General features: G+C 37.2%; 1 protein-coding gene across 1 annotated transcript in view; it reads left to right on the forward strand.

The window, feature by feature from the left end:
* dph6 (diphthamine biosynthesis 6) overlaps window positions 1-24,427 on the forward strand; it is a 97,215-nt gene that overhangs the window by 60,262 nt on the left and 12,526 nt on the right. Inside the window, exon 13 of the mRNA XM_048190198.1 lies at window positions 17,259-17,498. Coding sequence (XP_048046155.1) covers window positions 17,259-17,498 — 240 coding nt within the window. The remainder of the gene's footprint in view (window positions 1-17,258; window positions 17,499-24,427) is intronic.

The following is a 24,427-nucleotide window of genomic DNA, read 5'->3' on the forward strand; positions in this document are numbered from 1 at the left end:
AATTAATGACTTGAATGCGGGTTAATGAAAATAAGCAGCACTGTAGGCCACGTTTCTGACACTAAAGCTTTTTAATTAATATAAAATGACATTTTGACTTAACATTTGGAGTGATTGTTGAATGAGAGTTTTGAATCTGTTCAATGAAATGGATCAGTTCAAAACAACTGATTTGTGCAAATGAATCAAACTCGGTGTGCATTTTTGCTACAGAGGTTTAAAATAATGTGATCAACAAAGTAACACATTATTACATTAAAAAAGTGGCTGGTCTGTTATTTTGCATTTATATTCCAGGACTTAATGCACAGACAATTTGACGTACAGTATCAGATTGTTTTGTTCTGTACATTGCTATGATTTTCACTGTCGATCAGATTCAGTTGTGCTTTAAATATGGTTGTCAATCAAGAAAGTTTACAAAGTGTAGTTAGCAGGATGAAGAATATATATTATATACACACTGTAAATCCGAATAAGTTGGCAAAACTCAAAAAAAAATTGAGGCAATCAATCAGTATCCTTAAAAAGTTTAAGTTAAGAAATTCAAAGTTTATGTAAGCAAAACTGGCTTGTCACCACCATGATGGTAACTCTCCAAAAACTATAAAAAAAAAAAAAAAAAAAAAAAAAAATATATATATATATATATATATATATATATATATATATATATATATATATATATATATATATATCCCAGCTTAGTTTCAGTTAAACTTAAGCTCATCTAAAGTAAAAGAAATAAGTTCATAAAACTCAAAACAATGAAACAGTTCAGTTTACTTAAAATATATCAGTTCTGTGAACTTGAAAGAAAAAGAAAGTGTTAAATATTCATAAAAGTTAATTTGACTGAATTTGTTTAATTTAAGTTTGTCTTACTCAAACCAATTAATTATTTTGAGCGTTATGATTTAAAGCGAGCAAAGACTCTTACAAAAACTTGCAAAAAAAATCAGTGAAGCTGTGCAATGAATCTCTTATTGACCATGTTTGTATTTTGTTGGTTAAAATGAAAGGATTTGCGAGTATGCTGAACTCAAGCTGAACAAAAACTTTTAAGCAGTGTTGAGCGAATTCTGACTAACTTAAACACTCGATCCATAAATCTGATTGGCCATTGTGTTCATGCGCTCAACAGATACGTCTTTGATTAGCTACAAAAGTGCAAAAACACGGTGTAAAAAGAAACCTTTGACGCTCTTACACAATACACAATTCTGTCTCGTTCTCTTTCCTGTCACCTATAAAAACTGTCTCTATCTATCTATTAGGGGTAGGAGAAAAAATAGATCTCCAATGTTTCTGGATTCTAAGCTTAGTTTCTAACCGCAGATGCCCAATGACGCTGCGTGTTTTACGTGCGAGCGTGATGCTCAACTTCCATAGGAATTAACTGAATACACTCCTTCTGCTCTGCGTCAGTGGACACGCACCGTCAGAAACACCCGCATTCTGCTTGTTTCCATTTCCTCACACACACACACCACTCAAACCTTCCATAAAATAATCTTTCATAAAGTTCGACAAGGTTGATGTGAATTACAGTGACATTCGCTGAGTAAACTGCACAGGATGCGCGTGCGATTTGCTTGATGTTACGCGTGCGGTGTGCGCTCTCGCCCGCTGGTACGCCTATTTTCCTCACAAATGAAGGCATCATTTATGTGGTTTGGAATGTTCTGGGCTTATATACTACAAATTTATTTATCCAGGAAGATCCCATTGAGATATCATAATCTCTTCTTCCAGGGAGACCTGGTCAAAACGGCAGCAAACAAAACAATCTAACAAATCAAATAGGCCAAAGGTCAAGAGAAGCACTTACAAGACTCTTTAAAAGCAGAATACAAAATACATTTAAAAGTACTCAAAGGAGGCAAAAACTCTAGTTTCAGTACATTTTGTAAGTCGTTCCAAGCGCTAGGGGCATAAAAAGAAAAAACATGCTTTCCAAATTCGGAGGATACCTTTGGGACTTTTAGTCGAAGATGCAGCTCGATCTAGTACCATAACCATTAGTATAAAAAGCTAAAATTTTTGATGTTTTGTAATTTTGCAATATAAGATGGTAATTTACCAAGAAGCGCCTTGGCAATAAATATTTACATATGCAAATTCCTCCTATGATGCAAAGAGGACGTGATAAAGATAAAAATATGAAACTCACTGGCAGAAGGCTGCTTTCAATTTCAAATGTTCACGAGTGCTTTGTGAAGAGTGCTCGTGCACGTGACTGTGCGCGACTCTGTGGAAGTGGTTAAATGCACTTGCAACTCAAAATGCTTTAATGACGCAAAATTAATGTAAACACAGTCAGTTATGTCGAAAAGGGTTAGTTCACCCAAAAATTATTAATTCCTCACCTTCATATCGTTCTACACCCGTAAGACCTTCGTTCATCTTCAGAACACAAATGAAGATATTTTTGATGAAATCCGAGGGTTTCTGAACCACACGTAGGCAACAACGACATTGCACCTTTTGAGGTCCGGAAAGGTTGTAAAAACATTGTTAAAATAGTCAACGTGACTGCAGTGGTTCGACCTTAATGTTGTGAAGCGACGAGAATACTTTATCTGAATATATCAATTTGTGTTCTGAAGATGAACGAAGGATTTACAGGTGTGGAGCAACATGAGGGTGAATAATTAATGACAGATAATTTCATTTTTGGGTGAACTAACCCTTTAAATCACCATAACAGGTGCATTGTGAATAATATACATCAGCTCTGGTGAGGATGCACTGACAGGTTAACCTCCACCACTAACTCACCCGCAGTAGGACAGACCAGACTCACTCTGAGTCATGCGTGAGTTTCCTGAAGGTCACCGTTCGTGAATCTGTGTAGGAATGGAGAACATGAAGCGGCCTCTCTCTCTCTCTCTCTCGCCAATGCGGCCAGTGCATCGATGCGTTCATGTTGTTTGTGACAAGTGCACAGATGAATCAGTCACTGGCCGAACGTGACGTCATCTCACCGCGACCTGCCGTGATATCACGAGGCTGGTATGAGCTTGTACTGGGAAGCACTGGATCTGTCAGAGCCGATGGTCTTCCTGCGGACACGCTCCTTCATTAATGTGCTCTCCTTGACATCTGATCCTAATTGCCTCTGAATAGCTCTTCATGTATTATTGGTGCCTGACCGGCTTTCTTCTAGTCAACAAGCCACAGGAAGTAGGTCTGTGTCCACAAACACACAAGCAGAATTTTATTTAAAGTATCGCTTCTTCTGTTCCACCGTCATCTCCGAATCTTTGAATGAAAACTATGATGTGTGGCGTTTTTAAAAGCTAAAAACAACAACAAATAACAGCCCTTTTTCATTATGACATTATTTTCATTGAAGATTCCCAATAATGTAATCGGGGCGTCTCGGAACGAGAGCTGTCGTGACGGGATAATGTGTGGCGTTTCAATTCGTGTGGCATGTTTTTATAAACCAAAACCATGAAAACAGCAGCATCTCGAGAAAAGCAAACTCTGTGCACGTACATTTTGAATTGCATATTGAAGATGGAAGATGGAAACCACAATAATAAATGCTTGTGTTTGAGGACGCAGAGGAAACCAGCGAGCGCTGTCCGGTCTCATCACGTCCAGAGCTGTATGACCGTCCCATTACTATGGTAACGAGGGTCTATTCCTGTACGGCTGAGTTTGACAGGACAGACTTTGACACGCAGACAAACACGGGAAGAGCGAACGCCAGCCGCAGAAAGAAAATGCTGGCAATTAGACAGGGAGATTTCACCGCCGCAAGCTTCTTTAAAACGTCTGAGTCTCACGTTTGATTCTTTATCAGCACAATCTGCTGATTTCTTCGACGTTATTATTGCGTTCTCATGTAACAGTGGACGGGCGTCACGTTTTGGCCTTAATTTATTAAGGAGATGTTGGTTTTTAATGGCTGTGTGAACGGAGGGCTCGTTGATTTTAACGTTTATGTTCCATTTACTTTTGGACACTCGCGTCGTCGTTAATTTCTCATCTAGGGCCTCGTTTGACTTGTACCTTTTAACCTCGCTCATTCATTTTTCATTAGCCATTGTCATTTTCACCCATTCCACGGATATAAAAGTGCTGTAGATGAATAATAGACAGGAGCTGCAGCATCTTCACTTTCATGCAGATTCATTATTCATATTTCAGTGTTTGTTGGAAGTGTCTGTGTGATTCTCACAAAAAAAAAAAAAAAACATGCCCAGCTCACAGATTCAACAACCCTTTTTTAATCGTGACATTATTTTCATGACAATTAACCAAAATGCAGAGTATTATTTTTATTGAAGATTACCATTAGATTGTTTTTAATTTAATAGTCATTTTTGCAGAGAAATTAACGTAATGCATTGTTTTTATTTAAATCAGAATAATTAAATAATATGCTGATATATAAATAATTTCTAAATAATAATAATTTTTTTCATTATCTTAATGAGAATGAGACTTTTTGAATTATAGTCAAGAAAATGTTTAATTGAAATAAAAATGTCACAATGCCAAAAAATAAGTAAAATATAGAATTGATTTTCTTTATTTAAATAAATTTATTTAAAAAAATATATATTTTATTTTGGTGTGAAATATGACCTCTACAGCCTGTATTTTACCCATTTATGCACTAAAATAGTACCAATGACATTTATTAATCAAATAAACAAAGTCGGAAATATAAATGCGTAAAGAGAAAGTTTAATTGAAATAAAAATGTCACAATGCAAAAAAAGTAAAATATAGAATTGATTTTCTTTAATTAAAGAAAAACATAGGTGTGTGTGTGTGTGTGTGTGTGTATATATATATATATATATATTTGTAGATTATAATTGTTTTAAATTTATTTATTATTATTTATTTTTTTTACATTTTATTCTGGTGTGAAATATAATCTGGACAGCCTGTATGTTACCCATATATTTAACAAAATAATACCAATATTATTTTACAGGAACCCGTACTATGCATTTAATCAAATACACAAAGTGGGAAATATAAATGTGTTAAAAATAACGTAGATTTTTTTTTTTTTTTTTTTTTTTTTTTTGTGAAACACTCCATGACCTCATGCATTAGGATAAAACCGCATTGTAGATTCAGTCACCCATATCTGAGCAAATAAAACTGTGGTAAAACCCTGTGAATGTAATAAAAGGCTTTGATATTTCATAACAGTGAGTTTAGTTAGCTAGTGTTAATGAGCAGTGGTTTAATGTCACTGGATCAGTTCGGTGTGTTTCATGAAGTCACACTGCCATCTTTTGAACAGACACTGAAACTGCACGTGTGTTGGATTCACTGCATGGCATTTATTCATGTCTGTGCCGTCGAGGCTGTGCTCGTGTGATGTGACGCAGCCTGACATGCTGCCGGGAGTCTGGAGGAGTCGGCCATCCCAGACCCTCACAAACCGGACCAGAACCACTGATATGGGTGAGCGGCACTGCCGTCGACTGGGTCTTCAGACGGAGAGACGGCCGCAGCAGGAGGATGAAGGCTGCGGCATCATTCAGTCAGACATCACGCCCCTCGGCCGAAACCTCCCAACCCTCGCCATTCCCCCGAATTAGGGAGATTAGCGGGAAAGCGCATAATGCGGGATGATGGAATTTGTCATCATTTGCATTGTCCTGGAAAGATCCTGTTTGATAGAGCGACGCGTGAGGGGCTTGTCATGTCCCACGGGCAGGTCACGAGGAGATTTCTGCGCTTTGTGCATCAGTCGAAAAAGCCTCACAACCAATTTGTCACAAAAGCAGCGCGTTTGACGGCGGCGGGGCGTTTTTCCTCCTTCCACAATGACAGCCGCTTGTTATGTTTCAGATAATCTCATGTTGTTTAGATATTATCAAATGTGCAAATATTTAGTTTAGCTTCTGAGTGTGGTTGGTTTCAAAGAAATAAAACATAAATAGCAACATTTTGAGTGTTATATTGTGGTTTTCTCTTGCCTGACCTCCAAACAGCCGAGAGATAGAGAGCAATAATCAGTGTAAATCTGACAGAAGCCGAGGTGACAGCGTTCCTCATTCGTCTCTGGGCATCTCGGGGTCAGACACCGGCTCGTCTGTCACACTTCTATCGTGTAATTTCAGATTTTTGTTCGTCTGAATCCAGTTAAAAGGCTTCCTTTGTGCATGTGGTAAAGCTATTTATAGCACTGCTCAAGTAACTCTGATTTCCTGCGCCGCATGTTTCTGCAGCTCGACAAGCAAATAAAATACAGGGAAGAGACTTGATCAGGCCTTCAGAATGGGATTTGAGCTTCTCCCGAGCACTTGAAAGTGTTGGAGAAGAACTGTGTATCACCACGAGAGTATGAGCTTCAACATGACATCTGAAGCAGAAGAGCAGTAATAATGCAAGCATGCAGTAAAAATACAGTAATAATGCAAGAATTATGCAGTAATAATACAGTAATAAAGCAAGAATTATGCAATGATGCAGTAATGTAATAGTAATGCATTAATAATACAATAATAATGCTGTAATAATACAGTAATAATGCACTAATGTAGTAATACAGAAATAATGCAGTATTAAAGCAAGGATTATGCAGTAATGCAAGAATTATGCAGTAATGTGATGCAGTAGTAATGCAGTAATGCAAGAGTTATGCAGTAATAATACAGTAATAATGCAAGAATTATGCTGTAATAATGCAGTAATAATACAGTAATAATGCAAGAATTATGCAATGATGCAGTAATGTAATAGTAATGCAGTAATAATACAGTAATAATGCACTAATAATGTAGTAATAATACAGAAATAATGCAGTATTAATGCAAAGATTATGCAGTTATGCAAGAATTATGCAGTAATAATGCAGTAGTAATGCAAGAATTATATAGTAATACAGTAATAATGCAATAATTATGCAGTAATACAGTAATAATGCAGTAGTAATGCGAGAATTATGCACTAATACAGTAGTAATGCGAGAATTATGCAGTAATACAGTAATAATGCAGTAGTAATGCGAGAATTATGCAGTAATACAGTAATAATGCAGTAGTAATGCGAGAATTATGCACCAATACAGTAATAATACAGTAATAATACAGTAATAATGCGATAATTATGCAGTAATGCAGTAATAATGCAGTAGTAATGCGAGAATTATGCAGTAATACAGTAATAATGCAGTAGTAATGCGAGAATTATGCACTAATACAGTAATAATACAGTAATAATGCAGTAGTAATGCGATAAATATGCAGTAATACAGTAATAATGCAGTAGTAATGCGAGAATTATGCAGTAATACAGTAATAATGCAGTAGTAATGCGAGAATTATGCAGCAATACAGTAGTAATGCGAGAATTATGCACTAATACAGTAATAATACAGTAATAATACAGTAATAATGCGATAATTATGCAGTAATACAGTAATAATGCAGTAGTAATGCGAGAATTATGCAGCAATACAGTAGTAATGCAGTAGTAATGCGAGAATTATGCAGCAATACAGTAGTAATGCGAGAATTATGCAGTAATACAGTAATAATGCAGTAGTAATGCGAGAATTATGCAGCAATACAGTAGTAATGCGAGAATTATGCACTAATACAGTAGTAATGCGAGAATTATGCAGTAATACAGTAATAATATAGTAATGCGATAATTATGCAGTAATACAGTAATAATGCAGTAGTAATGCGATAATTATGCAGCAATACAGTAGTAATGCGAGAATTATGCAGTAATACAGTAATAATGCGACAATTATGCAGTAATACAGTAGTAATGCGAGAATTATGCAGTAATACAGTAATAATGCAGTAGTAATGCAAGAATTATGTAGTAATACAGTAATGCGAGAATTATGCAGTAATCAGTAATGATGCAGTAGTAATACAGTAATGCAATAATAATACAGTAATGCAGTAGTAATGCAAGAATTATGCAGTAATAATGCAGTAGTAATGCAAGAATTATGCAGTAATAATACAGTAATAATGCAGTAGTAATGAGAGAATAATGCAGTAATGCAGTAATAATGCCATAATTATGCAGTAATAATACAGTAAGAATGCAGTAGTAATGCGAGAATTATGCAGTAATAATACAGTAATAATGCAGTAGTAATGAGAGAATTATGCAGTAATACAGTAATGCAGTAGTAATGAGAGAATTATGCAGTAATACAGTAATGCAGTAGTAATGCGAGAATAATGCAGTAATGCAGTAATAATGCCATAATTATGCAGTAATAATACAGTAAGAATGCAGTAGTAATGTGAGAATTATGCAGTAATAATACAGTAATAATGCAGTAGTAATGAGAGAATTATGCAGTAATACAGTAATGCAGTAGTAATGCGAGAATAATGCAGTAATGCAGTAATAATGCCATAATTATGCAGTAATAATACAGTAAGAATGCAGTAGTAATGCGAGAATTATGCAGTAATAATGCAGTAGTAATGCGAGAATTATGTCAAGTCACCTTTATTTATATAGCGCTTTTTACAATGTAGATTGTGTCAAAGCAGCTTTACATTGATAACTGGTACATTATTTTGGCTGCACAGCAGCTCTTAAAGAATAGTGTCAATGCAGGCAGATCAAAGCACTGTTGAATATCAAATGTCAAGTCAAATGTCAAGTGTCCCCAACTAAGCAAGCCAAAGGCGACAGCGGCAAGGAACCCAAACTCCAACAGGTGACATCAGGTGGCAAACAAGTGGCAAATAGGTGTTAAAATGGAGAAAAAAACCTTGGGAGAAACCAGGCTTAGTCGGGGGGGGGCAGTTCTCCTCTGGCGAACAGTGCTTTGTTACGACTCAGGATGCTATCATAAGTCCGATAGGATCGCAACATTCAAAGTATTTATTTCAGTTCAATCCAGTTGAGGATCGTATTCATCATGCTGGTATGGACGGTAATTATGCAGTAATAATACAGTAATAATGCAGTAGTAATGTGAGAATTATGCAGTAATACAGTAATAATGCGATAATTATGCAGTTATAATACAGTATAATACAGTAATACGCAGTAATACAGTAATAATGCGATAATTATGCAGTTATAATACAGTATAATACAGTAATACGCAGTAATACAGTAATAATGCAATAATTATGTAGTTATAATTATGCAGTAGTGGGAGAATTATGCAGTAATGCAATATATAATGCGATAATTATGCAGTAATAATACAGTAATAATGCAGTAGTAATGGGAGAATTACGCAGTAATACAGTAATAATGCAATAATTATGCAGTTATAATACAGTAATGCAGTAGTAATGCGAGAATTATGCAGTAATGCAGTAATAATGCGATAATTATGCAGTTATAATACAGTAATAATACAGTAATAATCCGAGACTTATGCAGTTATAATACAGTAGTAATGCGAGAATTATGCAGTAATAATACAGTAATAATGCATTAGTAATGCGAGAATTATGCAGTTATTATAATGTAATAATGCAGTAATAATGCTGAATACTGGACTCTCTGGAGCTCCTGATCATGATTGGTCCATAGATTCATTCTCTGGACAAGATATACTGTACTATACTGCACTTGATCAAAAGTGACAGTAAAGTCATTTATAATGTTATAAAAGATTCTGTTTTTAAATAAATGCTGCTCTTTTGAACTTTCTATTCATCAAATAATCCTGAAAAATAAAATGTATCACGGTTTCCACAAAAATATAAACTGTTTTCAACATTGATAATAATTAAATATGTTTCTTGAGCATCAAATCATCATATTAGAATGATTTCTGAAGGATCATGTGACACTGAAGACTGGAGTAATGATGCTGAAAATTCAGCTTTGATCACTGGAATATATTACATTTTACTATATATATTTACATAGAAAACAGCTGTTTTACAGTGTAATAATATTTCACTGTTTTTACTGTATTTTTGATCAAATACAGTAAAAATTTCACTGTCACTCATATCACTAGTGTTAATTTACATTAAATGAGAGTTTTTATTCATATTTTAAATTTTTATATTTTCTGATTTCATTTTAATTTCAGTTAAAGTATTAATAATTTTATGTTTTTGACATTATTATTAGTGTTTGTTTTTTGTTTTATTTCGGTTTTAGTTATTTTAGTACATCATATTAAACTAAACTAAAAATAAAAGATGTTGCCCAAGCAACTCGCTGAAATAAAATGAATGTAAATTTTTGTATATATTATTTTGTTTCAGTTAGCATTCATAAAAATATTTTTTATGGTTTTAGTTATAATTGTGTCAGGTTTGTGTTCGGGTCCCGGTTTATTTTGCGATGAGGACCAGCTCATTGTAAACTGATTTATGGAAATGCTTTGAAGTTGTTAAGAGAAACAGTTCACTAAAGTTGTAATGGAGCAGATCTTCACACAAATGTGACTCGTTCAGTATCGTGTGCCGCTGGAGCGTCTCTGTATGTGTGCCGTTCCTCAGCCCATCAATTATGCATGAAGATTCAGTTGGGATGTGCGTCCATTAGCATACCTGATGGTGCTTTTCCTCCCGCGTCCTTGACCAGAGCCGCAAAGTTTGACTGTTCGTCAATAACAGGTCGCTTTACCCAGCGCGGCCCGTCTTCTGCCAGAAATAACAGCGGCGGTCGCGTCTTTAAGGTCACCTCCACTGCCACCGCTCATAAAACAAACAAATAAGATGCTTGGACCTCAGAGATTTTAGTATTATAATGCCACGGACATCATCTGCACATCTACATTCGTGTTTCCTCGAGGCAGTCATTGGCTTTGTGAAAAATGAAATAAAGCTTGATAATGCATTTGGGAAACGCCTCGCTCGAAACGGAAGATCTTTAAAGTTACCTTTTCCTAAAACACTTTGTCGGTTGCGACGAGTTAAATGAAACGCGGCGCCATAGTTTGACCCCTATGAATATTAATAAGCTCCCTCGGCTCTATTAAAAATTCATGTGGTGTTGTAGTTGTTGATCAGATTTTGGATGCCCATGCAAATTGGCCTGTCTTCCTTGTCAACCTCGAGGATGAATAATGTAGTTGTGTTGTATATTCAGGGACACACCATTGACAGTCAATTAACAAGTTTGATTGGTGTGTGAACTCATTCTTTTGAACTGTTAATTTTATGTAAATAGTATTCCCCAGATCCGCTCCGCACGCTGCCTTTCCCCAACCGGCCCCGAGTTACCTGCGCCAGGCTCTTAATAATTGATCACGCCGCACCTGTTTTTTATTTTTAAATATTATAATAGCCGAGAGGTCTCGCTTTTGATATTCAAATCAATGAATGTGAGGCCGAGAGGACTTTTGAAGGCCGGCTTGTTGGAAATCCTGTCCTCCGTGGCGGATTCTGTGCGAAAGGTCTGATGGCACTTGATGGCTCATAACTGGAACGCCAGTGCCGATTTGCTGTTGCCGTAACCGGATCGTGCTCACAGGTAGATGATGCGCTGATTGATCCGGCTGCGAGCCTTCCTTTCTTCCTTTCTTCCGCCCGTCCCGGTAATTTGCAGCAGTCCGGGCAGCTGCTGAAGATTCATCAAAGTTGACAGGTGAACCCAGCAGCGGGAATCATGAGAAACCCATATGATTATGGAAATGGATGTGACTCTTTTCTCCCTGCAGCAAAGCGGTTTTTGTTGATCTGTTGTTTCCGAAGCACATCTTGCAAAATGCTGCTTTTGTTCAGAGAGGAAAGAACATTGCACACGCTTTCTAAGAAAAGTTTCGGTGCTGAATCCTGAGAATAAATGTATTTTAGCTGAATATATACAAAAATGTAAAAGAAATATCAGTACTTGAAATAAAATACATTTTTCAAAGTTCAGGAACTTTTGGGGGTGGGATTTAGGTGCTGAACATGCTGATTGGTTGACACGCAGCATTTTATTTCAACCACCATTTTTAAAAGTCTGTTGCGGCGTGTGCAGTAAGAGTTGTTTGCTATTCGAATCAACAAAATATGACCGATGGACCGACAACGAGGTTCAGGCTTTATATGCAGAGGATGAAATCCAGCGGGAACTGGAAAGTCGCACACAGTCCTCAACGGACTTTTCTTCGCGGTATTTTAGACTGTGATGGAAATGCGGACAGCAACAGGTCTGGAGGGAAAAAGATCATGGGACAATTTTTTCTGGGTAATTTCAGTGGAAACAAGGCTTTAGTTAACCCTTTAAAACCGGATGGAGCGCCGGCGCTCCCATTTGCATGTCTCTCTTTAGGAGCCTATAAAAACTGAACCCGTATAGGTAGCACAAAAATTCTTTCCAGATTTTCCAGAATTCCAGAGACTGTACACGTTCAGATCAAACCTCCAACATGCTTCTGTTGCTTTGTTTTCACCCTCTAATGAGTCTGAGTAATATGCGTTTATAACAAAAACAGCACAGCCGCTAACTGAATACAGATATGTAGATTTCACATGCTCATAACTTCATGAAATATGCACAGATCATAGAAAATGGCACATCATTATTTAAAGCAGATTCTCACGATTAAAATGAACCAAAATCATAATATATTGTGTTGATCACAAGATATTACTCACAGAATGATGTAAAATAAAAACATGTCTTTCATCTCTCCAGGTTACAGTGTATCCAATGTTCCCGGAACCATCCATGTTCGTTTTCCAACGTGGAATAACACAAAATAGATATCATCTTAAAGCTTAGATCCCATCTTTTTAATGCATCTAACCATTTTGAAAAACTCCTAACGAGTGCTGAGAAGTGCCTCTAAACTAGAGTTTACCGCCTGTGGGCGCCATCTAGCTGCGAAAAAATGAATAACAATTTATTCAACTATACTTTATGCTATTACTATAAAATTTGAACCAGATGCAGCTCACATGTAGGAGAGCATCACCAAAAAATAAATTTTCTCTGATCTTGTTTCCTTCCTGAGTTATTCCATGTCAAATAAAAAAAAGAAAAATTAAAAAAAAAAAAATAAAATAAATAAATATATATATATATATATATATATATATATATATATATATATATATATTGTCTTTTATCAGCAGTTTCTCAGCATGAAAATGTCCAAATGTAATGTAATTTATATTTTAAAATGATGCCTACCTTTTGACTCTCCTTGCTACAGTTTTGGAGTTATAAGTCTTAACTTTTGTGTATGTCACTCAGAAAGAAAAAAAAAAAAACTCTAAAAAAGCCTTCAGGTCTTAAAGGGTAATGTTCATTTCATCGTTTACTTATACATTATTAACTCTTTACCCGCCATTGACAGATTTTTGTTATACGGTCATACGGGGATGCTATTACGCATCTTCTGAAAGAGTGCAGAATTTCCGGATCAAAACACAGGCGAAGAAAAAACAGAAACAAGTGATAGAAGCATTGCTGATCTAACATTAAACAGCATATAAATCAAAACTAACTAATGTTACTGAATGAAATGTTGAACCCATGAAGAGGAAACGACTGTGAAGCTTTGATGTGTTGATGGACTCGATCTACTCCATCTGTGTTTTGATCATCGCTCTGAATATGATCCGGATGAAGACTTTGACAAAAGTATGATTTTCTCAGCTTTTTGTTCAAAATGTTGCTCTTTTATTAAACTACCCACATTCAAGTGTTGATAAAAAAGAATGCCTGAAGCTAGAATAAAAATGGGTTTGTTTGTTTGTTTGTTTATTTCTATTGATATATTGCATGTTCAGATATTCATAAAACTAAATATTCTAGTGGCCATAAACGTTTTGTGAAAATGATCACAAACACTGGCGAGGAAAGAGTTAAAATCAAAAGTTGTATCTGTTAATATTTAATGAACCTGAGCTAAACTAACAATCAACAGCTGTTATTTTTAAAGGATTAGTTCACTTTAAAATGAAAATGAACCCATGATTTACCCTCCGTCAGGCTATCCTTGGTGTCTTTCTGATGAACACAATCAGAGATATAGTCATCAACATTTGAAGTTCATCAAAGTTGTCCTAAGAAGTAAGTTATTTTAAGAAGAAGTTTTAGGACAACTTTGATGGAAGGTTTTGATCCACTTCAAATGCTGACTTCTGTATATTAATAATTATCCGGACGCCTTTAGGCTTCATAATGGCAGTGAACAGGACCAATGAGTTTGAAGCTCAATAAAGTGCATCCATCCATCATAAACGTACTCCACACGGCTCCTGGTGTTGATAAAGGCCTTCTGAAGAGAAGCGATCCTTTTGTGTAAAAAAAAAAAAAAAATCCATAATTAACAAGTTATGAAGTAAAATATCTAGCTTCTACCAGATATCCTTCCATATTCAACTTACGGAAAAATGTGGAGCTGTGTGGAGTACGTTTATGATGGACGGATGCACTTTCTTCAGCTTCATACTTGTTGGTCCCGTTCACTGCCAATAAAAAGCTTGGATGCGTCAGGATATTTATTAATATAACTGAAATAAAATTAATAAATCTAAAACAAACAAATATAACTAAAATTAAAATGAAGATGGAAAATATAAAATTTAAAAATTAATTCGAAATATTAATAAAAACTATATGATCCCAAACTAACACTCAATGCAGATGATGAATGACCCATTCATGTGTCCATTGAATGAGATTTCTCCACTCTAAACTCACTTCTGGCTTTCTCGCTTCCCAACAAACTCCCTGAAATCATCAGAGCGGTGTGTGTGAAGGAGCCGGATGTGTGTTTCGAGTAAGTCTGGTAATGTAATTCATCTGCATGCATGGTAATTGGCTGTTCCCAGTGTGTATCGATTGATTTAGTCGGCTGTGCTGCTGTCCTCCCGGTGACCCTCAGGACCTGACCTCTCGAACGCCACATCTGACCGTCTCAGGTATTTTTAGCTGCAGAAGAACGTCTGTGGATTCTCAGCTAATTATCACTTTGTTATTAGTGATCGCGCGTGCTTTCATCGCTGGTGTGAAACGGGAACTCTAGGTGATAAAATAACAATGAAGGTGTAGCGCGTTAATTGATGCTCTGCTGTTCAAACACAAATGCTATAATAATGTTAATGAATTGCACCTTTTTTGATGTAAGTCTCTGGTGTTTTGCTGAAACCATCACTGCGTCGAGATTTATGGCCGTTTCCACCAGCTGCTGGAAACTTTTTAGTTTTCAGTAAATGGTTAGTGTTTTGAAGTGCTGAACCTTCCTGAAATGTTGATCAGCTTCAGAAAGTTAAATTAAATCAAGTCAAGTCAGCTTTATTTCTACAGTACAGCAGCTTCAGAGTAGTTAGCAGAATCAGAGATGCAAACTTGGGTAACAGGGTTGAGTTTGAATGCAGTAAACTGCGATTTGTGTTAAATATGATTATTATAAACTCATGAAATGCTGTTAGACACAATAATCATAAAATGATAGATTGTTAGGCCAAACTCTGAATGATACAGACAGTTCTTCAACGCCCGTATCATTATTCACAAACCATTTGATGGGTTCAGAACGACTTTACACACTAGGCTAATTAACAGGCTCAATTCCTGTATGAAGATGAATGCTCTCTGTGTCACAAACAGAAGCAGCGTGCTTTCCTGTGGCGTCTCTGTCTCATTTCTCTCTGTTAACAGTAGTGAAGTCAGTAGGATGGCATCGTTTCATTTGGAGAAAGCTCGAGTGTGTTTTCTGTTCAGACTCTTTCTCATGTTTCTCTCTGTCCTGCAGCTGTAATCGTGTTTCAGATGATGGAGTGATCGCTTAAAAACACACTCGTGTAGAGCTGTTTACTGTCACATACAGGAATCACTTTCTAACAGTTTATTTATTTGTTTGTTTATACATAAATAATACATATGACTAGTAATAACCATAATAAATAAACACATGAATAATATATTTATTTATTCATATATTTATTTGTCATTTATTTATTTTTATGTGTTTATTAATTAATTTATCCATATTTATTATTTATGTATTCATGAATAATAAATATATAAATAAATATTAAATGAATAATAAATATATAAATGAATAATACATATATGTATTTATTTATTTATTATTCATAATTAATAAACATGAATGGATAAATAAAAACTATAAGTAATAAATAATATATAATAAAAATAATAATATAATAAAATATTTTTCATTCATATATTTTTTGAAGTAGGCTAATTTATTTTTATGTATATATTTATTTATTTGTCCATATTTATTATTTATTTATTCATAATAAAAAATAATTCATTTATGTATTATTTATGTATTAATAAGTAATACATATAAATAAATAACAAATTATTTATTTATTCATATATTTATTTTTTATATTTATTATTTTCTATGTTTGTGTTTTATTTATTCATATTATTTATTTTGTCATAAATAATTAAACATAAATAGATAAATAATAACTATGAATAAATTAATATATATATATATATATATTTATTCATTCATATATTCTTTCAAGTAATTTATTTATTTTTTGTTTATATTTTTATCCATATTTCTTATTTATTAATTCATTAATTAAGTAATTGATTCATATATTTATTATGTCTTTATTATGTTTGTATTTATTATTTATCTATTTATTTAGTCTTATTTTTTACATATTTATTCATAAATAATAAATATATGAATAGATAAATAAAAGGTATAAATAATATATAAAAATAAACAGTCAAACCAAAAATTATTCAGACATTTTTTATATTTTTTATAAATTTTTACTAGTGGGTGCAGGACACTAAAGTAAACTGGGACATATTATACCCAAAAATTCTGCATACAGTGGATTACCAGTAAAATTGATAAAAAATTTGGAAGCAAAAATGATTCAGACACTTTGACCTGACCATGTTTTGCTTAAGTGTTATATGACATAATTAAGATTATTTTTTTCTGACATGGTTTAACTCTGAGATCTTTTCATATTTTATTACCATTTTTTATAAACTATAGTGAATAAACTGTATTAATGAATGAAATGTTCAAAGTGTCTGAATACATTTTAGGTTCGACTGTAATTTATTTATTTTTTAAATGCATTTAGTTATTTATTGTCATGTTCATTATGACATTGTGTGGCACTCATAACTGAATATTGGTTTGAATTGTTCACCTTTTCAGTTACTTGTAGGTGCAGATGTAAAAGTAATGTTAAAATAATTATTATGGATAAAATCATTAAACGTAATGAATTAATCAATGAATTAATCAATTAATGAATCAATTAATATATATGTATTTATTGTCATGTTGACCATGGCGTTGTGTGGCGCCTGCTTGAGTCGTGTAGATGTTGTATCATGAAGCTGTTGTTTATGTTTCTCAGGTGCAGGAGGCGCTATTCTGCGCGGGACAGATCGCTCTGATTCCCTGCTCCATGCAGCTGCTCGACGGGCCGCCGGCGCTCCAGGCTCGGCTGTGCTTCAGTCACATGGAGAAGGTTCTGCGTGCCGTGAGCTCCGGACTCACGCTGGCTCACGTGCTGCAGGCGCACATCTACGTCACTCACCGCGAACACACAGCGGCCGTCACGGCAGCCTGGAGCAGAAACCTGCAGGAAGTCCAGGTGAGCATCATCTGTGCTTCAACAGCCTGTAAACTCACTGTGGAAATACAGAGAAGTGGCACAAGATTAGATATTTTAGCAAAAACATGCCATTTTTGTGTGTGTCCCTTTAAATGCAAATGAGCTGCTGCTCCCGCCCCCTTTCCAGAAGAGGGCAGGAGCTTTAACAGCTCAACAACAACAAAGCTGGAGAATCTCACGCAGCCAAAATGAGGATTGTCAGTAACGGTGTTCAGCCTTACATTGTTCAAACCGGAGTCGACACTGATGGAGAGACTCAGGAAGAAGTTACAACTTTTAGACGTTTCTGAATGGTTAGTGGATAAATTTATGTAGTTGCTGTGGAGTTGATTCAACTCATCCACTAGCATGTGCCGTCATGTTCATCTTTTGTGTTGAATTGACCCTCGTTTGTGAAGCAGTCCGGCGTAAAATGACGGCATGTCAACAACACTCTACTACAACAACTCTTCCTCTTCTCTAAAGCAGCCCGGCATGGCCCCGCCCCCTTTGTTGTGTGTTCTCGGGGGCGGGGTTTATGTAAATTTTGGGGTCAGTGATGTCGCTAACCTGGGAAGAAGCTTGTTGTAGTCCCTACCAGCCGTTTGTTGTTGAGAATTCTTTCAAAGAAAATATCTCTCTTTGCATTGATCTTTGAGCATCGTAACTTTGCAGATGTTGTTTATGCTCAAACAGCAACATTACACACTAACTAAAGTTAAAAAAGCTGTTTCTCAGAAGCTGCTTGTGTGTGACCTTCCTGTCAGACTGAGGTAAACCTGACGTTCAGCAGCCAATCAGACTGGTTTAGTGTGCGAGATCCATCAGATGTCTGAGCCTGAGACTAACATTACCCTAATCCTTTCATTAACGAATTTGCTTTGAGATAGTTGTAATTATTTCCTCTTGCTGTCTGTATTGTTTCATTATTTTATGTTTATTTAAGAGACCTCGATTAGGGAAAAGCAATTAATCCCTGAGACCTCCAGACCCTTTACGAATCTGACATTTAAATGCAAATGAACGGAGCTCCCTGCTGAAATCGCCTCTAAACTGTTGGGATGTTAAATGAGAGCTGATCGACTCGAGCTGGTCTCCAGGTGTCTGAGCGCTCATGAAAACTTGATGCTGTGTGTCTTTAATGATACGGAGGCAGATGTCTTCCTCAGAGCCCCTAATTCGCTCTTCTGATCCCTGTGCCTCTGATCTGCCGCTCCAGATGAGATCTGGTCCTCCACACACTCTTATTGATCAGCTCACATTGAGGAATTATTGAGAGTTCAGATACACTGAATGTTCATATGTGTTGATATAGTGTGAGAATGCTTACCAAGACTGCAAAAATGCAGTAAAAACAGTGATATTATTACAATTCAAAATTGCTGTGTTTTCATGTTGTTCCAAACCTGTAGGACTTTCTTTCTTCTGTGAAACATACAAGAAGATATTTTGAAGAACGTCAATAACCAAATCGTTTCTGTTCCCAACTACTCCATTGTATTTTTTGTCCAGTGCAAGTCAAGTTTGGTTCCCGAAACGTTATCTTCTTTTAAGTTCCACAGAAGAAAAAAAGTTATACAGGTTTGGAACGACACAAGGAAGAGTAAATGATGACAGAATGATGATTTTTGGGTGAACTAACCTTTTAAATGTGCTGAATTATTGTAAAAGCTGTGAAATAGGAGCTGATCAGATTGAACAGAATTGACTGACACGAGTCCATCAGATGTGACGTGACATTAACACTTGTGTGTGTTTGTGTGCGTTTGTCTCGTGAGTGTGAGATTAAGCAGACTGTGCAAAATCTGCTCTGTGTTTGATCCCGTGCTCATCTTGGATGGGCTCTTCCCCGCGGTCAGGATTACACGCGACATTTGAACTCAATATCATGAGAATACACAATCATGCTAACAAAAAAGATACTGAGTTCTTGTTTAAAAGCCAGTATATAGGCAAATAATCAAGATTGAGGGATCAAATGAAAAAATTTAAGCATCATAAAGTCATATTGTTGAACCACTAATCTGAATATATGTTGATTAAATGAAGCATAATCCACATTCTCCATCTGCAGCCGGTTGAGCTTCAGTCTGTTACGTATAAAGAGCTGTTGTGTTTCACATTATGATATGATGCATGTATTCAACATGTATGCATGTGACAAAACGAATCACATGCAGAAACTGCAGACGACTGTCATGCTGTCAGAAGTGATAAGGTTTGCTTACCTGAGTAACAGTGCAAGTGCAACACCCTCAAGTTATTTGCATGCTTTAATGCAAACACAATACAAATGTAAAGATGTGTTGTAGTCATGCGTAGTGACAGAAAAAGAATAATGAAGTTGCTTGCTGCTCTACTGATTTTCACTCTTTTTGTAGCTACTGTTGTTCTCACATACTTATTCCTTATACTCAGAGACTAGTAAGTGTGACATTGATGTTTTTATCTTATCTTTTTACAAGTTTGTTTACACTTTGAGGTGTCCTTGTTACACATTTAAAGGTGCCCTCGAATGAAAAATTGAATTTACCTCGGCATAGTCAAATAACAAGAGTTCAGTACATGGAAATGATATACAGTGAGTCTCAAACTCCATTGTTTCCTCCTTCTTATATAAATCTCATTTGTTTAAACGACCTTTGAAGAACAGGCGAATCTCAACATAACACCGACTGTTATGTAACAGTCAGGGTGTACGCCCCCAATATTTGCATATGCCAGCCCATGATGTTCCCAACATTATGAAAGGCATTAGACAAAGGCAGGCAGTATTAACGTCTGGATCTGCACAGCTGAATCATCAGACTAGGTAAGCAAGCAAGAACAACAGCGAAAAATGGCAGATGGAGCGACAATAACTGACATGATCCATGATAACATGATATTTTTAGTGATATTTGTAAATTGTCTTTCTAAATGTTTTGTTAGCATGTTGCTAATGTACTGTTAAATGTGGTTAAAGTTACCATTGTTTCTTACTGTATTCACGGAGACAAGTGCCATCGTTATTTTCATTTTTAAACACTTGCAGTCTGTATAATTCATAAACACAACTTCATTCTTTATAAATCTCTCCAACAGTGTAGCATTAGCCGTTAGCCACGGAGCACAGCCTCAAATTCATTCAGAATCAAATGTAAACAATATAACAGTATACAATACTCACATAATCCGACACATGCATGAAGAAAACTTTGTAAAGATCCATTTGAGGGTTATATTAGCTGTGTAAACTTTGTTTAGGCACTGTTTAAGGTAAGCGCGGCTCCGTGGGCGGAGAGCACGAGATTTAAAGGGGCCGCACAGCATAAATTGGCTCATATTTAATGATGCCCCAAAATAGGCAGTTAAAAAAATTAATAAAAAAAAATCTATGGGGTATTTTGAGCTGAAACTTCACAGACACATTCAGGGGACACCTTAGACTTATATTACATCTTGTAAAAAAATGTTCGATGGCACCTTTAAGTACTGATTAATATTAATTAATGTTTTGGTTAAATTATTGGCTAAAGTTTGATTATACTGCATTCAGTACAAACCGACAATTACTGATCATCCCGGCGTATGATCGCGCCGTAGCTATATTGCTCTGGAGGTGGGCGCAGAGCTAAACCCCATGACGGAGCCAACGGAGGAAGGAGCCAGGATGGAGCTGGAAACTGGCCAACTGAGGCAGAGATGGGAGAGGCGGAGACCCAGGCAGAGCTGAGGAGACAGAGAGAGACGGCAACACCAAAGGACCTGGAGACCACGGTTGAGCCGCAGTGATGAGCTGCCAGGGTGGAACTAGGGTGCTGGAGGAAAGAGGCAGAGCTGGAGGGGAGGACGGAGCACCAACGGAGCCAAAGGGGGTGGGGGGATGAGGCGCAGCCGAAAGCCCAGAAGTCTGTGGCGTAGGCAGATTGATGACTGACCAAAGGCGGAGCCAGAGGGACGAGGGAGACTGGCTCCAGGTGAAGCAGAGGGAGCGAGGACAGGTCAACAGGCCGAAGGTGGAGTGATGCCTCGGCGGCCTGAATCGGAGCCAGGGGATCCATGTGGCAAGCGGAGCTGGAGACCAGAAGACCTGAGGAGGATCCAAATGGAGCCAAGAGAGGAGGAGCCGAGGCACTGAAGGGAGCCAGTGGAGGCGGCGCCGAGGAACTGACTGGCTTAGGCAGAGGAGGCTGGAGAGGGAGGCTGGAGAGGGAGGCTGGGTGGCACCAGCGGCAACGAAGGAGACTTGGAGTTAGCCTGGACCAGTGGCAGTGAGACTTGGAAAGAGACAAGCGACGATAAAATAGACTCCATTCCATGCCCTCACACTCCAAGAGAACGCCCACTGGCACGGACTGTGTGCCGGCTCTCGCACTTATCAGACTCCACATTGAGCACACTCTAAGGGATGAAGAAGGGCCTTCAGCGTTTGCTCTGGCTCAAGCTCCGTTGCAGGCATGGGCCCTGGGTCTGCGGTGGGCTCTGGCTGTTGGTCTGTGAAGGGGGTTGTAGAAGGATGGGTGGGCTCAGGGTCTGAGTGGGGCTGGTGTTGGCCTCATCCGTGAGGCAGGTGATAGACGGAGATCTTGGTATTTACCAGCACCCACTCCACAAATTTGCCGAATGACCAATCGAGGACCATCTCTGGGCAGGCATGCCTTAGTTCGCTCATTCAGGCTGGGAGCGATTGGGGAAATGCATAAGGCATTTCAGGTGTAAAGTCTCCCTTGTGGTCCTCAAGGGCACAATCTTCCTGCTCTAAGCAGAACAAACGGATGACTGATAAGTTCATAATAATCCTTTCTTTGGGTTTGGTGTTCTGTCATGTAGTGGCTGTAGTAATCACACAACAATGGAGAATTAAACAAGAATAGTCTTTAATAACGATACTCAAAACATGCATGAGAACACAGGGATCATATTCAACAACCACATAAACTAAAGATGACACCAAACAATGAACAGAAGGAACTAAGGGCTTAAATACACACAGGGACTAATCAACATCACATGGAACAGGTGCATAACTCAAATCAGAAACCAGCAACTAACAATGAATGAGAACACAGGCAAACAGGAACAGGGAAAACGAAACCAAAACACAATGACACATAATGAAACGGAAGTAGCAAATGTTTTTTTTTTCTTCCGTGTTTTGACATACATCAGAGTGTAACAGAAAAAATATACATGTAGGGCTGGACTTGGTTCTGTGCACTGAAGGCTCTGAAGAGTGTATGCAAATTATCTTGATTATCATTATCTGGCGGGGTTTAGGCGTTTGGAGAATCCTGCACATCATTAGGGAGAAGACTGATGCTTCACTGCAAGATAGATTCTGATTAAACATTACCAGGTCAAAACATTTTTCAAAAATAAAACATATGCAGGAATTGTTGACAATAAGATCTATAACATGCATTTAAAAAAACAGACAGGGTGAATTTCCACTTTTTGCTGAATTTGAAGAAGAATATATCCAATTATTTTGGCAGAGCAAACAAAGTTAAAAAGATTTGGATCATTTTGAACAATGCATATGTTACATGAATGCATATTAATTAAAGTGTGTACAGTAAGTTTTGTCAGCAGAGGTGTCTAATAAGCAGTGATCTCTCATCATTGATGTGTTTGTTCAGCACTGCTGGATTTGTGCACTCAAGTGATATGATGAAAATGCTTTCTTTAGATTAACAATAAAGCACTTATCATGTTTACCAGTGGCTTCACCACGCATCCAACAATCAGAGCACTAGTTAAAGGAGATGGAGCAGCTGAAGCGGAAGAACTCGTAATAGAAACACGGCTGCTTGCTTCTTTAAACAGCCTGAGCGGTGCGGCAGTGCCGGAGCGTTCATAATTTCTGTAATGGAGTGTGTGATGGAGTTTGCGGGGTTAATTGGCGGTGGAGCAGATGTGTTGTTTGTGAAGAGCAGAGACACTCTGGCTTTAGCGAGCATTTAACTTCAGATCAATCAAAACAAAACCTCCTCACACCTCCAGTCACTCCCAACTTTAAGAAGTTCTTAAAGCCATTAAAGCCATGTATGAACAAGTTTATGCATTTGGCAAATGCTTTTATGCAAAGTGACTTACGTTGCATTCAATGTATATACATTTCATAATTCATTCCCTGGAAATTGAACCCATGACCATGGCACTGCTAGTAACATGATCTACTATTTGAGCTGCAGGAACGCTACACATATATTGTTTTCTCACTATTTTTGTTTTCATTATCACTGTATGCAGACTAAGTCAAGTCAAGTTTATATTTATATAGCTCTTTTCACAATGCTCTTGGTTTCAAAGCAGCTTTACAGAAAGCCATATATCTATAATGCCTTAGTGCTTTGCCATAGAACTAGAGCTGGGCAATGTGTCAGTATGTAATGAGGATATACACCGATCAGACATAACATTATGACCACGTCAAGTCATGTACTCCACTAGACCCCTGAAGGTGTGCTGTGGTATCTGGACCAAGATGTACATGGGTGTATTGGGTCTGCATCAATGCTTAGGTAGGTGGTACGTGTCAAGGTAACATCCACATGGATGGCAGGACCCAAGGTTTCCCAGCAGAACATTGCCCAAATCATCACAATGCCTCCGGCGGCTTGCCTTCTTCCCATAGTGCATCCTGGTGCCATGTGTTCCCCAGGTAAGAGACGCACACGCACCCGGCCATCCACGTGATGTAAAAGAAAACATGATTCATCAGACCAGGCCACCTTCTTCCATTGGTCCGTGGTCCAGTTCTGATGCTCACGTGTCCACTGTTGGCTCTTTCGGCGGTGGACAGGGGTCAGCATGGGCACCCTGACTGGTCTGCAGCTATGCAGCTCCATACGCAACAAACTGTGATGCACTGTGTATTCTGACACCTTTCTATCAGAACCAGCATTAACTTCTGGAGCAATTTGAGCTACAGGAGCTCGTCTGCT

This window comes from Megalobrama amblycephala, linkage group LG5 (genome assembly GCF_018812025.1).
Source record: "Megalobrama amblycephala isolate DHTTF-2021 linkage group LG5, ASM1881202v1, whole genome shotgun sequence".
Lineage (NCBI taxonomy): Eukaryota > Metazoa > Chordata > Actinopteri > Cypriniformes > Xenocyprididae > Megalobrama > Megalobrama amblycephala.